The sequence below is a fragment of the Lepisosteus platostomus genome, chromosome 1 (genome assembly GCF_059453375.1).
Source record: "Lepisosteus platostomus isolate fLepPlt1 chromosome 1, fLepPlt1.hap1, whole genome shotgun sequence".
NCBI classification, from domain to species: domain Eukaryota; kingdom Metazoa; phylum Chordata; class Actinopteri; order Semionotiformes; family Lepisosteidae; genus Lepisosteus; species Lepisosteus platostomus.
Window position 1 is genome coordinate 75,745,587 of NC_142611.1, and position 15,838 is coordinate 75,761,424.

Sequence of the window (15,838 nt, forward strand, 5' to 3'; positions counted from 1 at the left end):
TTCTCAAGCCTTGCCCTCCAGGAATAAAAGTGACTCCCACTTTGCCTCTGAAGCCACCCCTTCTCAGACGGCCAGCCCCAAGGATTCTGCAAAAAGAGCTCAGGAACTAGAGGATGATAAATACAGTTCAATACAGTTTACTATCAAGATGTGTTATAGTATTAGGATATAAGATAAGTAATGAGAATTATTTCCATTTTTGCTGTTGTACTTTATATTCTAGACTGTTTTTTTGATCCCTAACTTTTTTTTCTTGATGGGAGTTTCTAAATCCACTTAAACAGTTCCCATAATCTTGACAAATAATGCCATATCCATGCCATATCCATGCTCATTAAATATTCATAGAACTATGGCCCAACTTAAACACTGATTACAATGAAAATATTACATCCATACTCACAGCCTGGATTTCAAATCTCAGTTCTAAATTCTCTTCAGCAGCTCATAATCTTTAAATCTCTTACTAGAGGCAAAGGATTCCAATTGCCAGGATTAAGCTCAGTGTACTCTGCTTCATATTATTTAAACTCTGTAAAAAGGCAAGAAACCCCTTTTGGGACAAGTCTTAGGTAAATTCTGATATTTCCTTGTCACATGTAATTTAAAAAAAATAGCAATTGAGAAGAAAGCTTTTGGGAAGACATGACATTTAAAGAGCAACCTTTGTACTGCAACAAGGGTCTTTCTTCTTTGTGTTATGTCGAAAGATGTACTGAACTGAAGAAGAAAAAAAGACATACAGTACTAGACCTAGCCTAGAAGGTTCATAATCCAGTATGCTGTAATTATGTGATAGCATTATACAGTATGCCCTAAAATATTTTTTAGGATAAGATAATGTGTGGTTTTATTTTGTTTTTTAGTTACCTCAGTTGAGAAAACTCCAGTTGTGATAAAAAACAGTAGACAAACATCATTACAGTAATTTTATTTTATATTCTATTATTATAAATGACACTGCCCAGCCAGCAGAGAGTATTAGTAATGCAATGAAAAAGATTCCAAATGCCTCTTTGTGGATATGCCCATTGGTAATAACAGACAAAGCCACTAACATGAAAGTATTTCCTTTGAAAACAAAATGACCTAGCCAGTTAGCAAATATCAAAACGCTGATATTTTGCTTCAAGTTTGCTGCAATCAGCAAGTGATTAAAAAAGGAAATTACTGGAGGAACAGTAAATATTACCAGAAAAACTGCAGATGCAAAGCTAGAATTATTTAGTGTACTTTTTTTCATGCGATATTAAACATCAGGCCATTATAATCTGTCTTTTCAGCTAATCAAGGATTGTCTGTTCCTATATTTTTTTAAAAATGAGTGTGCTGTGCTTTAGCAATAATCTGCTCAGTTCCTTTTCATTTAAAGTTACTTAGAGTGAAGTCCGTCCTCTATGCTTCTATAGAAATAAGATAAAATGTCTGCTTTTAGTTGAAAAGAACAACTACACATAATTATGTACTGTATGTCACAAATCTTCAAAATCTTAAAATTCCTTGAAATCTGCCTGCTACAATGGCTGTTAATGGAGAACATTTTGTTTCTTTTTAAAGTACCTTGATATATTCATGTGCTGATAATAGATCTATCAATTGGTTTCATTTCTACAAAGTTTTTTTTTTATCCCATAGAACCCAGAACCACAGAAAAGGAAGCCATTTCAACCACCTACAGTATGTAGTGCAGTGAGCATCTGAGTAACATGCAGCAATCATGTGCCATTGGCCTCCCTTTATCAATTAGGTGGAGAAGTGAAAATTTACTTCACCATTTGACTTCAGGGAAAAACCTAATGGAACCAGATTAAGCAAGCCCAGAGTTTAATTTAGTCACAGTGTTGGGGTTAAAATTCCTATTATCCCTAAGGATAATGTACTTTACCTGATCTTAAAATTGTAAAACAAAATGGTCAACAAATAATTGAATTTATGATCACCTTTGTTTTTTTTAAATTTCAGACTTTCTGCAAAACTTTAAGGTAAAATGCCATGGTATACAGTATGTAATGAGCAAGTCGTCACAACTTATCTGAAAGAAAGCAACCTCTATAGCATATTGTCCGTGTTGTTTGGAGGACATTTAGACTACTCACCAGGCTCGGCCTCGCTTAATTTCTGAAGTCCGATAAACTCAGACTACAAAGTAGTAACACAGCTATCAAGCCACATTAACTTTAGGATTGATCATTGCTGGAGAAATCATTTATATTGATTCCAAGTGCAGGCAGATACAATTTATAGAACACACGGCTTGTATTTCTGAAGAGGAATGGTGAAATTCAATAATATGAAGCTCTGTTTTCCAAGCAACTAGTTTAACCACAGAGATTTGTCCATATTCTAGTACCGTAAAAAGATTGTCCCAGAAATTCCAATAGTTTGGGTAGTAAAGGTGCCTGGGACCTGATAAAAAAACACAATTGCTATTAGGGTACAGATTATGTCTTCTTTAGCACGCAAGCCTGGAATGCACATTGCTAGATGTATGCAGATATAGACTGGAGGGGATGCCAGTCCATGAAAAACACACACAAACTCACTCCAAAGCCAGTATTTCCCGAACCCTATTTACCTACCAGTACGGTATGTCTTTGGACTGTGGAAGGAAACTAGAGCCATCCAATGGAAACAAAAGTTAACACAGGGAGAGCATACAAACTCCCGGGTCTGGAATTGAACCCAAAGCCCCAACGCTACGAGGCAGCAACGCTAACCACTTAACCTCCATGCTGTATATGCAAATGTACAAAAGAACACAAAACAACTACACAGCCAGAGCCGGACAAGATTCCAGGTGTGGGCTAAACTGTTTCATTTTAGTTTTCAGACATGATCTTACCAGTGTTGGCCTTTCCATTGATTCTTACTCTTCAGTTGGGTGAACCCTGTCTTTAACCTGACTGCTTTTGTATGCTACGGGAGAGAACAAATGACTACGGAGACTGGAGATAAGCATAATACTGTCTGTTCTTCAGCTATGCATCCCTGAACAGAATGCTTCATCCTTGAAATGTCATCTCTTTAAAAATATAGAGACATTAATAGAAACATTGTCTCATACAAGTACAGCTACTGTATACCAAATCAGAAGGTGCTATAAACTGTTTACTTGACTATATTGTGTAACACAAGTCATAACTTCTTTTACTTTAAGGAGTGCACTACTGTATCTGTTGTGTCTGTTTTATGTGTGGTCTATGTCGTGTAAAGTTACACCTGATCAAGTCAGAAAAAGAAGAATTTAAAGGTGAAAAACTGCCACTACTTTAATGCAACACTTGCACTGAGCTATCTCTAGGATGCATTAAAAAATTTCATGAAGAACTGGTTAATGACTAAATTTACACCTTCAGTCTGCTCATTCGTATTGTATGGTAAAGGAAACAGATTCTGACAGCAGTACTTTCACACTCCACAGGAAAAATACTGCTGAGTCTTCTTTGCTCTGCTGAGTCTCATAAAAACGGAAAACACTTTAATGACAACTGCAATGTGAAAAATAGCACCTGATATCATTCATAACACCTCGATCATTAACTTCCCAGCCAGTGCTAGGTATTTATGACTGTGAAAGTCAGGATGATAACTGTGAATCAGTGATGCACATGAAACTAAAAATGATGCCAGCATTTTTGTCCTCCTAAAACTTTAATACTAATGATTAAGTTAACTAGTGAATATATACAGTATATAAACATGCATATTCTTAAGACAGGAGACACACACATAGATCTTAGTTAAAAATTAAGTCCCCAGAAAATTCCAACATAAATAATAAAAATATCTTGCACATTTTCAGCAAGCACATGGCCAAACAAAACCATTACCTAGTGCTTATGATATTAGACTGTACTAACCAGTCTGTGATACAGTACTCAGACACATGAAATAGATTGAATCTGAATTTGCAGTTTTATGATAACGCTTTTAACATGTGTTCTGTCTAGGACACAATGTGTCAAGCAATAAATTGAAGTTAATATTAGTACAAGAAAGATCACAGATAGATTGATATAGGCAAAAATGCCTGTCCATTATCAGATATTCACATTTTCTCGGTAAGGTCAAAATCCAAAATCTATGAAAAACATCAGCTTTGATTTAAAAAAAAAGTGCACTTACAGTAATTAGGGAACCAACAGATAAGTACAAAAAGAACTGCAAATGAAATGAGAAAAAAAATCCCAAATGTGTTTATAACACACTAAATTAACCAAACCCAAACTTCTAAACAGGAGTCCTTTCCTTCCAAAAAAAGCAACCCTCTCCTCCAACCCTTTTGTAGTTCAGTTCCAGTAAGCTGTCAACGAACATTTACTACACACATGCAGAGCTACTAAAAGGTCTTAAACTAGGCTGGACCAATCATTATTCACTTTATGAGAGTGAAGAGGAGGGCTGGTTGCCATGCATTTAAGGGTTCTGTCACTTGAGCTCTATGTGCAGAAGAGTGCTTTTAACCATTGGAGTATGAAAGTGTAAGGTTTTTAATGTGAGCCAAGAAATGAGAACCTCTCCACACTTTTGAACTGGCTGCATCGCTTTTCAGCCAATTAACAATCATTTTGAAACTCTTTACTGTGTTGCTCTGGACCATCCTTGACTTTAATTAGCACATTTAGCTGAAAACTATACTGTAACTGACTAGAAATGTACAGCCCTGAATAAATTACTTTTATGTACAAATTATACAATTAAACAATATATAACAATATATAATATCAATGTTTTATTAGAAGTATATTTATCTATAGTATACTGGATGCTAAAGTAATGTTTTCCATCTGTCTACCATTTGTCAATTGATAAATTGATGGTATCTTTTTCATTGGTTCACTACAATCATAGCAACAGTATACCGTGTGCAGTAAATTGAATAATAACTAATAGCTAATAATAATCCTAACTAAAAGGATAATAACTTATAATAATCCACATATCTTTTTCATTGATTCATTACAATCATAGGAACAATATACAGTGTGCAATAAACTGAATAGTAACTAATAGTTAATAATAATCCTAACTAATAGAATAATAACTAATAATAATCCACATTACAACACATCAAAAGGGTTAAAGTGCAGCACCAATAAGGAACAGAGTGAAGAAACCAATCACAACAGAAACAGACTGAAAAGGAAGGAAGAAGATCCACAAATCCTCTGTGTGAATCCGCAGGTGACTCAGACAGGCACTATCATCAAAGACTGTGCTCATTTTCTTTAACCCTGGGGCCCTGTTCACAGAGTGAATGAGCTTGAATGCTCAGAGTAGAAACTTCTGTCTTCTGATACTCCAACACCTCCCAGCGGTCTCCTACACCATGCTAGGGCACTGAGGTCAAATATTGGACATAAAGGAGGAAGTCAGATATTCCCACACCACATACAGTACAGCAGCAAACTTCCACTTGAGTCCAGGCTCTGAGAAATGTGGAAAAAAGGCATAACTTATTTTTCTGAATCTAAACACGTTAATGTTGTTACAAGCTATGGGCTCTAATAAGCAGACAGAGTTTCAAAGCCACATGAGAAAAATAACTGCTTTATGAAATTCAAAAGGGAGGTCCTGTGCTCAGTTTTAAATTTACTTCCAGCATCTTTCTGAACTAATTTGTAACTAAATTAGGAATGAAGAAAAGCATTCCAATTAAATAACTATTAAATAACTCCCTTTGCTGAATATCTATTCAAAGACCTGGCAGCTTCAAAGATTTGCACTAAGCTAAATGGCTTGCATTTAAATACCCACTATAACAAAACAAGTTAACAGGCTTCAAAAAATCCTCCTTTCTCTCCACAAACAAAGCCAAAACCAGTGACTCCTGACCAAAAAGTCCAAGATCTTAGCAGCTAGATGGCTGATATTTACTAATCCTAACTGAAGCTTTTTTTTCCACAAAACACTAAATTAAAACTCCTGACTGTTTCTAAGCCAATTCTACATTTTTGCGAAGTTTAAGATTTGGCGTAACACAACTCTTGTGTGACATGTTAAAGCTATTCGATTACTTCAATCACTTTGCTGCTAGAAATACATTTGATTTTCTTTCATAACTGTCATTCCTCTTGTATTCTAGTTTTAGTTAATAAATGAAGTGGTTTACAGAATACTCACAGTTCTAATGGTAGTAAGCTCTCAGCTTTATTCTCATTATATCAGGAGTCCTTCTGGTTTCCATTCCTAACAAATTTTTAATAACAAAAGTGATTGTTTGCCTCAAGTAACCTGTTTAAAAATATCTGTGGTTCTAACTCAGGTAATGATTTGAGCAATCCTAGAAAACTTGCCGGACTGCAGCCCTCAAGAAAAAGAAATAAGGAGTCTTTCTTTAGACAGTTTGATAATCAGAAGGCTTTATCAATAGACTTGCACTATCAATACAAATGGCTTGGGAGAAGAGGGTTTCCTTGTTTAATCAGTTTCTTACATACTGAAATCAAACAGCCTTGAAAATGGTATGACTATTATTATACTTACACACAACTAGGTTAGATGATACTGAGGCTAATATCTGATAACTTCCATGCTGGTACAATGATGAAACAGGCAATGAACCAGATGATAAGCACCACAGGCACACATGTACAGTAGTTATCAGCGCTCTCTAATGTTTTTGAAATGCAAACTGGCCTGATTCTATTAAAAAAAAGAAAATAATAAATACATGCACAGTGATTTCTTAAGTGAGATTGTACCAAAAGCCTAAATATGTTTATTAGATTTGCTAAAAGTGGATAAGAGACAAACCTAATTTACATTTGACAGGATAAATCACATCAGTCTGGATGCTGTTCTTTGTACAGCTTTCTATTCATTTTCTTTAGTACAGTAAATACATGTTCATAAAACATGCAAATACAGTGCTTTGCAAAAATATCCCAACAAAATCCCTTTTGTTGAATTACAAAACGACGTATGCACTGAACATTTTAATCAAAGTATGAATGCTCAAATGAAACACTTTTATGGATATTAAAAAAGTTTAAAAAAAGCTACAGCCGCAAGTCCTTTTGGGTCAGACTTTTTGGACAATTTTCAAGTCTTGCCACAGATGTTCTATTAAATTCAGGTTAGGACTTTGACTGGGCCTTTGACTTGAGGACATTCACTTTCTTCTTTTTAAGCCAATTCCAGTGCAGCTTTCGTCTTCTGCTTTTGGCCATTGTCTTACTGAAACATTGTGTCCCAGTTTTCGATCTTTACCAAACTGAAGCAGGTTTCCCTCACAGGTTTGACTGCACTTTGCTGCATCCATTTTCATCTCAATCATGACGAGCTTCCCAGTGCTGAGTGTCAGTAATGGTGTCACCACCAATCTTGACAGTAGGAATGGGGCTGAATGGGTGATGCACTGCAGTTTTTGCACTAAACCACAAAACATTTTGTCCCACAGGTTTGCAGTACTGTATTATCTAAATGGCTTCCATTTAAAAACCACACAGACCAGCTATGGTTCATAGACATTTTCTTCCATTTCAGCCACAATTCTCTGCAGCTTTCTTAAAGCGGCTGTTGCTCATACTGTAGGGTGGCATCCTTAACCAGATTCCTTGCTCCACAGCCCAGTTTGGAGGGACACCCTGATCTAAGCAGTGCATTATACACCTTCCATCTCTTAATGCTTGACTTCACAGTGCTCAGAGGGATATTCAGTGTTTTGGAAAAGTTTGTAAACCCTTTTCTTGGTCTATGCCTTTATACAACTGCATCCCTGGGTTCTTTTGAAAGTTCCTTAGCCTTCATGGTTGAATCTTGCACAAAATTCTCTATCTGATTGAGGGGCCTTACAGAGACAGGTATATTTATTATGGAATCATTTGAAACAATACAAAAAAATCGTACACATCATTTGTAATTCAGAAAAATTACAAATTACAAAAGGGAATATTTTTGCAAAACACAGTGCATATCAAAGAAAATGTAATATTGTAGTATGAAGTGCAATTTATCACAGCTAATATGTTTATAATGTTGTTGAATTGGTTTAGTAAAAGAAAAAACACGAAAACACGATTCACTGTTGCAAAACACACTAGATATAAAACCCAAAGAAATGTTAAATGAAAACTTTTTAAGAAACCCAAATATCCTTAAACAAACCTTTAGTGTAGTGCTATATTATTAACAAAAAGGTAAATATTAAATTTTCCAGTGTTCTGTAAGAGCTACAGTAATCTGAAAAAATAACAAACTACAGTATCTACCTTGACCACTAGATGTCACCATTTTCCTATGTATCTTAACTGATGCTGCATTAAATAAACTATTGAAAATGTGTGCATGGTTTCTTTGAACCATCAACTTAGTAACAATACATGTATAGAATACATATTTGTAAAACTTCTCAATCCATAATTTGACGTATATATTCAAGTTTATGTTTATTTTCAATTTTTCTTTAAAAATAACCACAAAGTCCAGTTCAAGGTACCAATTTGGTATAACCACCATCTCTGTAAATACATATTGTTCCAACTTTTTTAAGGGAGGGCTTCTGTGCTGCAATTTGCGAACTGCACATACAGAGTTAAAAAAAATATATTTGAATAGTGAACTGTAAGCAACTGTGGCTTCTGTAATATTTTGCTGGCTCGCTTCACTTCAAAGGAGCTCCCTCTCCTCATTATTAAATATTACTGATATATAATAAAACATATTTTTAACAAGTAAAAGGCCAGCCAACATTATAGTCCTCTTCCTCCATCAGTTAGTGCAAATTCTTTTTTTTTTTAGTGGGTTTCATTTCCCTGTCACAATAGTCAATAGTGATAATATTGAAAACGCTGTCATTCACCCACGTACAGTAGGTGTCAATTGAAACATGGTTATTGCTGCTATACGATGTGATTAAGCCTTTAAATGATCGGCTTTATTTCCACATTCACCGTAGCTCCATGTAAGGTCTGGGACTATATGAATTGTCATGAATCTGTCAAACTGTTCCCCTGAGATATAATGCAATATACAGTACGCTAAATACCCAGATGTAAAGTACCTTCAGTTTTCTTGACTCATGGCAGCCATTATCACCAACCTCACCCCCAGAATCTCAACACATCCTTTGTTACTTCCACTTTTCCATCCTGTCTCTCTCTCTCTCACTCCCGATACCTCATGAGTATCATATAGTCAGTCAGCACATTACATCTGCAGAGAGCTCTCAGATGTCACAGCATGATACGGTGCTTTAGAAGGTGGGGGTTTATTGCTGTCTATAGGATCCATTGATCTCTAGATGAAACAGGCAATCCCCAGCAGGACTGTGGCATCAATCTTCAGGGTATTCAATGACAAAAGATTTTTATTTTAATATTTTAGAGGCAGCAGCTTCTGTGTCTATTTTTATTAGTTAACTGCACTTTGGGGAAAACAGCAGCCATCCCAGCAGGTCTAAAGTGTTCAGAGCCAGGAGCCAATTTATCGTATATAACAATGTACGCATCTAATGTCATACTATAGCGTTTTATAAAAGATAATTCACTTGGCTGGGTTTCGAAATGTCAGCTGGATAATCCACGCAGTTTTAGGGAAAATAAGCTTGGTTCAAGCAGCTTTTTTTCTTTGCATTTCAGAAAAAGTATGCTCTCCCACTTAAAAGATGCAAACCGCTGAAAGTGTGAGACCATTTCTCCAATTAGCAACTTTTTGCTGAGGGTGATGAAGGTGAATGATCAGCTTCCGGGCTCCTGTTTTTGTTTTTTTAATTGCCCTGCCTCCCTCTCTCCCTGGTATTTTCTTCTCCACTTTGAAGTACGCTAGTGAGAGCAGAATCACCCTGGCCCTGCCGGCCCTGGCACTTCAAAGTGCCAAACTGTAACAGACAGCGCAAGTGAGGGCACCAGCGAGGAGCGGAAGGGAGCAAACGGGCCATTAGCACTCACGTCAAACTCGTTCAGAGCGGCCGCCAGCTCTCCGATGCCAGTGTGCCCATGCTTTTCGTCCGTGGGGGAGGTGGCTTGGGCGGCGCTGGAGATGCCGGCGATGGCCTCCTGCACCTGCTTGAAAACGTAGTCTCGGTTTGCCCGGGTGGCGGCGACGTCAGGGTGGCGCAGGAAGGCCTGTGATGCTGTGTACAGCATGGTTGCATTTTTCTTAAGGGCACCTCGAGCTGCTGCCATCTCATCCCTGCAGTGGGGATCCTTCAACTCCTGGAGGGGAGGGAGTGGGGGAAAACGATTATTCCTAGAAACCAAGAGGTCTGTTAAGTGCTTGGGTGAAGTAAAAGAAAAAATAAACAAATCATGACTATGTACTGTAGATAGAGCCGCTGACTATTTTATGGATTAAATAAAGAAATGATCTTAAATAACAGATTTTTTTTAATAAGCCCATTATTTATCAAATAATAAAATAAATATGTAAATACGTGACATTTATTGCAGATCAAATAAAAGAATTGGCTTTAGCAGGCAATTCAAGTGATCGTGTTTCAGAGGGAGAAGGTAATTAAGTGGAGTCACAGTGCTTTTCAGATTAATGCTGCATACATAAAGCTATCATGACAGTATTTGGATGACTGACTCACAAATCCTACAGTCTTCCAATAAAGCACTTTTAATCTTTTTGGAGAGTTGAATTAATTGTACAGGACAGTTAAAAGACAAAGATATAAGAGGTAATTTATAAATCTATTATAAATGCAATGTAATATGTACAGTACATTAAAAAGGTGACTTCTATTTTCTATCACCTACTCTATCCATCCATTTTCTAACAGCTTCTTCCAATACAGGGTCTTGTGGCAGCCAAGGCCAATCAGGCAAACAACGGGTACAAGGCAGGTTATACCCTGGACAGGGTGCCAGTCCATCAGCAGGGCACACATGTACTGTACCAACACAAGTACACACACACACACGCACACATGCACTCCTTGGGCTTATTTTACTAGTAACCAATTAACCTACCTGTATATTTTTGGACTGTGGGAGGAAACCCACACAAACACAAGGAGAAAACACCAATTCCATTCCGGTCCAGAATTAAACCCAGGGCCCCAGAGCTGAGAGACAGGAATGCTATCCACTTTCTATTTGCTATTTATTTTTCCAATTAAACCTGGAGTCAATTGTGAATGTACTTCTACAATGTATTATTAAATAAAACATAATTGTACATATCTGATCCTTAGCACAACTAAACACAACACAGTATCATACTACTTACTGTGCAATTTCACTACACTTCTATTTGCCACGTCATGTTTAAGAATTTCCTAAATTAATAGACTGCGATAGTCATACTTTATGCATTTTTGTTTCCACCTGTGACACACAGAGTTACAGATCTTTCTCACCTGCTGCCTTCTGGCTGCTACGTAATTAAGTTTGACCATTTCCTTTCCAAACTCCTTGAAGCGGTTGGCCAGGTCCTGCTCGTTGGTGGCATTTTTCACAGCCTCAAGAGCTTCTTCCACCTGTCCAATTAAAACACAACATTGTCAGATCTCATCCCTACTACATATTCCCGTGTTTTAATTCTCGACTAAAACACTTGCCCAGATATTTATAGAACTAAAAACCATTCCCTTGTTCAGGGATCTCATAATAAATGAAATATCTCATTCATAATTCACATCTCATTCAATCTGACATTACCCTGAGTAGTAGACGGTTTGAACAGCCCTTTGCTCTTAGTGTTAGATAACTTAAATTAATTCACAACAAATAATAAAAGTTGGATTTAACTCTTATTAAGATATAGAAATCAGAGACTATACATACTGTATATATAATATACTGTACATATGTTGTTTTGGAGACCATAGGTCACTATAAAATAAGTGATGAAACAACATTAATTAAATTTGACCACAATTATAGAAAGCTCATTGGTATAAAAAGTAAGCTGATAAATTGGTTAAATGTTCCTTATGTGATGTGTTGCAGATACCACTAGGGGACGCCAAACTAGTTTCAGAGACACAAGACTTGGTTCAATTGAAAAATAATTCACCTGGGATGGACAACTGTTTAATCAATTGAACTGGAACATTTTCATTTTCACATGGGGTTTGCTGTATACAGTACAAGACTGTACTGTAACCCAGCAGCTGGGAATACTAGTAATACAGGAGTTTGAGAGTTACGTAGCCACCATTTATGGCAGCTTTACTATTTTATTTGCAATTTGATGCTGCTAACTGCTCTGCTATCCTGGTGTTTAAAGAAAGAACACATTTTAGTTAGAACCTGATAGAGACCACGTTTATTTTTGTTGCTTTGTATCACTTTGTATTAGAAGTGTATCAATTAAGCCAAGAAGTCTTCTTCCAATAATTTAGCTTATATTTGTGAAGGTCTGTATATGATGCTATGTAGCAAAGCGGGGATGGAAAACGGGTGAATTCCCAGGGGCGAGGTCATTTTACAGTCCTAGGATTCTCACAAGGAAACCACTACATTGGCTGAACCTGGTCACTTATAAAAAGTTACTAGGAAAGTGAGGGCGGTCTTTTTCACAAGACCCTCACAGTTTAAGAAGACAGTGAGCATTTAAAAAGAAGAAAGACGATTCAAGAGATAATGGTTTTGGTTAAATATCACTAACCAGAGGGAGCATAAAACGGGATAAAACTGGTAGCAGCCTCGGTTGTTTTCTGGGTCGGGACACCGGTAAATAAGAAGATGGGTAATGAGCGTACCTGGCCAACTGGAATGGACCGAGAGAGCTCATTGCCACTTCTATCCAGGGAGATATAGTCACGGTGTACTGTATGTGGAGACCCCTTGCCACGCTATCGTATAGAGGGATCTACCACATCCCACCAAAGGCAAAGATCTACCACACCTGGTGGCAGTGTGTTGGGATTCACTACAGGTAAATTTAAGTGTTGGTCAAGTTTTTAAACTTTGGTAATCGCCATGGGCATTGAAGATTAAGGTCCTGTACTGAAACAAGTGGTCAGCACACAAGAGGTTTGAAGAAGAAGGTGGAACCTTGGAAGAGCTCTTGTTGGAAATGATCCCTGATGACAACTCAGTCCTGTTCTTGATGTCCCGCTCAGTCTAGCAGCTGTAACCCCACATGAGCACGCACCGGGCTGATGCACATGTGAGGTTTTGGGGGGGTTGCATGGTGTGAGAAGCCCAAACTCAAGGCACTCTGTTGTAGCCGCTAAGCATAAAAATAACAGAAGCATAACGTCTCTGAACGTCATAAGCAATATTAATTTAGGAATATAATATATTGTACATACTGTATATGGCTGGTAGTGGTAGCTAAAAATAAAAAAAATACACAATATTCCACCTTCTTCATAAACATTTTATGCATCAAAGTCTTGAAGTCATTTACTGTGATTATTTTGGAAACATGTTGACATGCTTGTTTTGACTATATTAAGTTTATATACTTTTCTATGAATATTTGTATTGTTTAAAATCCACATAATAGGGAATATTAAAATGGAATCGTGTAACATAAGAAATGAATAACAACATTAATTTACGCTTCCAAATATAATATATTTATATAGCTGGTGATACAATATCTTATGCTAAATTTGTAATGTTTTCAATTTTACAGTTTACTGTTTAAACTGAAAACTTATCTGAGATTTCATTTCTTTTGCCTTAGGATTTTTTGGAGTGTCTTCAATACCAAAACAAGTAATTTTACCACTATGAAAACAGGTTATTTTTTGCACCTGCAAAGGTCTATAAAAAAAGAAGTACTGTAAGCTCTTCATGAGGTTGGTATTGAAGAAAATTTTTTATCTGTGCAAGTGAGAACAGCCACAGACCAGTGATGTCTTTCTAAGGTTTTTGTGAATGCTAACTGTGCACACTATAGATTTCGCATATTTCAATGTGTTGCCCTTGTGATTTTTTTTTCTCATCTCCCTCAGAAAAAGAAAATCGTCTTCCTAAAGCCGCACTGCATCAATGTATTCCCTCTACAGTTAATGGGGCTAGCTATGAGAAAATCAAAGTACCAGTAAACAGCCCCACATATCCAATTACCAGTGCATGAGAAACTAACCTCGGGTTGTTTCCTTTGATTACAAATATACAGAGATTTTTAAAATGCAAAGTTATAAATTTAAGATTTATCATAAGTGCCTGAAGGGAGAGGGTTCAACTTGCTTCCGTGGTATTAACACTAAAGCAAGTAATAATGTAAAAAATTCATATTAAAATATCCAAGAGTGAAACAGAAAAAAATTGTCATACCATCTGACAAACATTCACCTCAATAAATCTTTACTAGGGTTGAAATGCATGGCTAGATTTAAATGTTAAATATGTTGCTTTACACATCATTGGGTCTAATGCTATCACATCCAGATATCCAGGCTTTAAGAAAACACAACTTTAATCGCTTTAAGCACAGATTAGCATGCTAGAAAGAACCTTCAGTGTCTTAATAAAAAAAAAACTAACAGTGCAAGACCTAAAAGTCTTTTTATGATACAGATTATAGTTTTCTTTTTTTATCTCTGCAGAGAACAGAACAGAAAAATAGAGCTTGATGCTGATGCTTGTACAATGTTTCTAAAACATTAAATCACATTTTATTTTTAATTAATCAGTCAATGGTGATCTGCATTTTATTGGCTACATTATGTTGTGAACTGTTAGAAAGTAATGATATAAAAATCACCAAAGGCTGAATGATAAGTAAAAAATCAGCGGTTTAAAGTGCGGTGCAATGTATTTATTTGAGATGACTTGTTGTGCATTACTTCTAGCTTAAAACTATAACACCAGGTGCCACCAGAGGGCAGCTCCTCTTTTAAATGAAAAACTGGGCACCAGCATTAGGGGAGCTGAAAGCTAGTGAGAAAACTCCACCTTGTCACAGACCACACAACAGAAAATGGTTACCAGCTGAATAACCCAAATGACAGACACAAAAGAGAAACACAGGGAAGTGAAGAATGCGATATTCAGACACACATGAGTTTTTGCAGATCAAATAGTAAAGAACATGCAAAGAACACATCAGTGTAAGAACAAAAAATGAGACAGAAACAGCACACCTTGCACTGGACTGTGTTGAGGGATATCTTTTTTACAGAAAATTCACAGAAGGCCCAAAATATTTCTGAACCTGTCTGTAATGCACATTTTAGAGGATAACTTTCTCTATATATCTGATACAAGGGCAATGAAAATTAACCTGACTCTTGTCCTGTGTTAGATGTTAGTGAAAATATCTTAATTGAATCCACTTATATAGAATATTAATACTCAATCATGTATAGTAACTAAAGGAATGTTCATAGTATCTGAACGTCATTAAAATTATATTTATGTACGAATTTAAACATATTTATTTAGCTGCTAGTTGTAGTGTATTCCGCTTTCTTCGTAAACATCTGCAACAAAATCTTTAACATGGTCACTTGTTGTGGTTATTTTTGACACATTTTGAAACATTCAATACTACTGTCCTCTTTTTTAACATACTGTATTTGCTGTTAAACAGAATTCATTTTTAAAGCCACTATTTTTAAAGCCAACTCTTTTACCCCTCTTTATTTTTTTTTTACAAAAACAATGTACCCTATCCTTTGGCTTAAGTTGTGCACGGAACCTGCTATGAAAGACAATTGATTGATCCCCCCCCAAAAAAACGTACAATTTTGAGGTGAGCCAGCAGCCTCATGACATCAGCCATGTCAGCCAGGATCAGAAGACGAGTTACAGCAGACAGCAAGGCTCGGGCAGCTCGGACCATGGTGCCACGCTTCACAGAGGAGCACGGGTCATCAGCAAACTCGGAGGACGCCACCCTCATGGTCTCACCTGCAAAGCAAGGCAAAATGTTTGGGGGTTAGGAAAGAGAAGGTAAACTATTGCTGAAGCCTAGTCTGATCTCATTC

General features: G+C 36.6%; 1 protein-coding gene across 3 annotated transcripts in view; it reads right to left on the reverse strand.

Annotated features, from left to right (window-relative positions):
* ctnna2 (catenin (cadherin-associated protein), alpha 2) overlaps positions 1-15,838 on the reverse strand; it is a 562,621-nt gene that overhangs the window by 405,197 nt on the left and 141,586 nt on the right. For 2 of the 3 annotated variants that reach the window (XM_088637605.1, XM_088637621.1), the window contains exons 4-6: positions 15,595-15,761; positions 11,306-11,425; positions 9,891-10,157 (exon numbers count right to left, since the gene is read on the reverse strand). In XM_088637605.1, coding sequence (XP_088493731.1) covers positions 9,891-10,157; positions 11,306-11,425; positions 15,595-15,761 — 554 coding nt within the window. The remainder of the gene's footprint in view (positions 1-9,890; positions 10,158-11,305; positions 11,426-15,594; positions 15,762-15,838) is intronic. The other variant, XM_088637613.1, reaches the window with a different exon arrangement.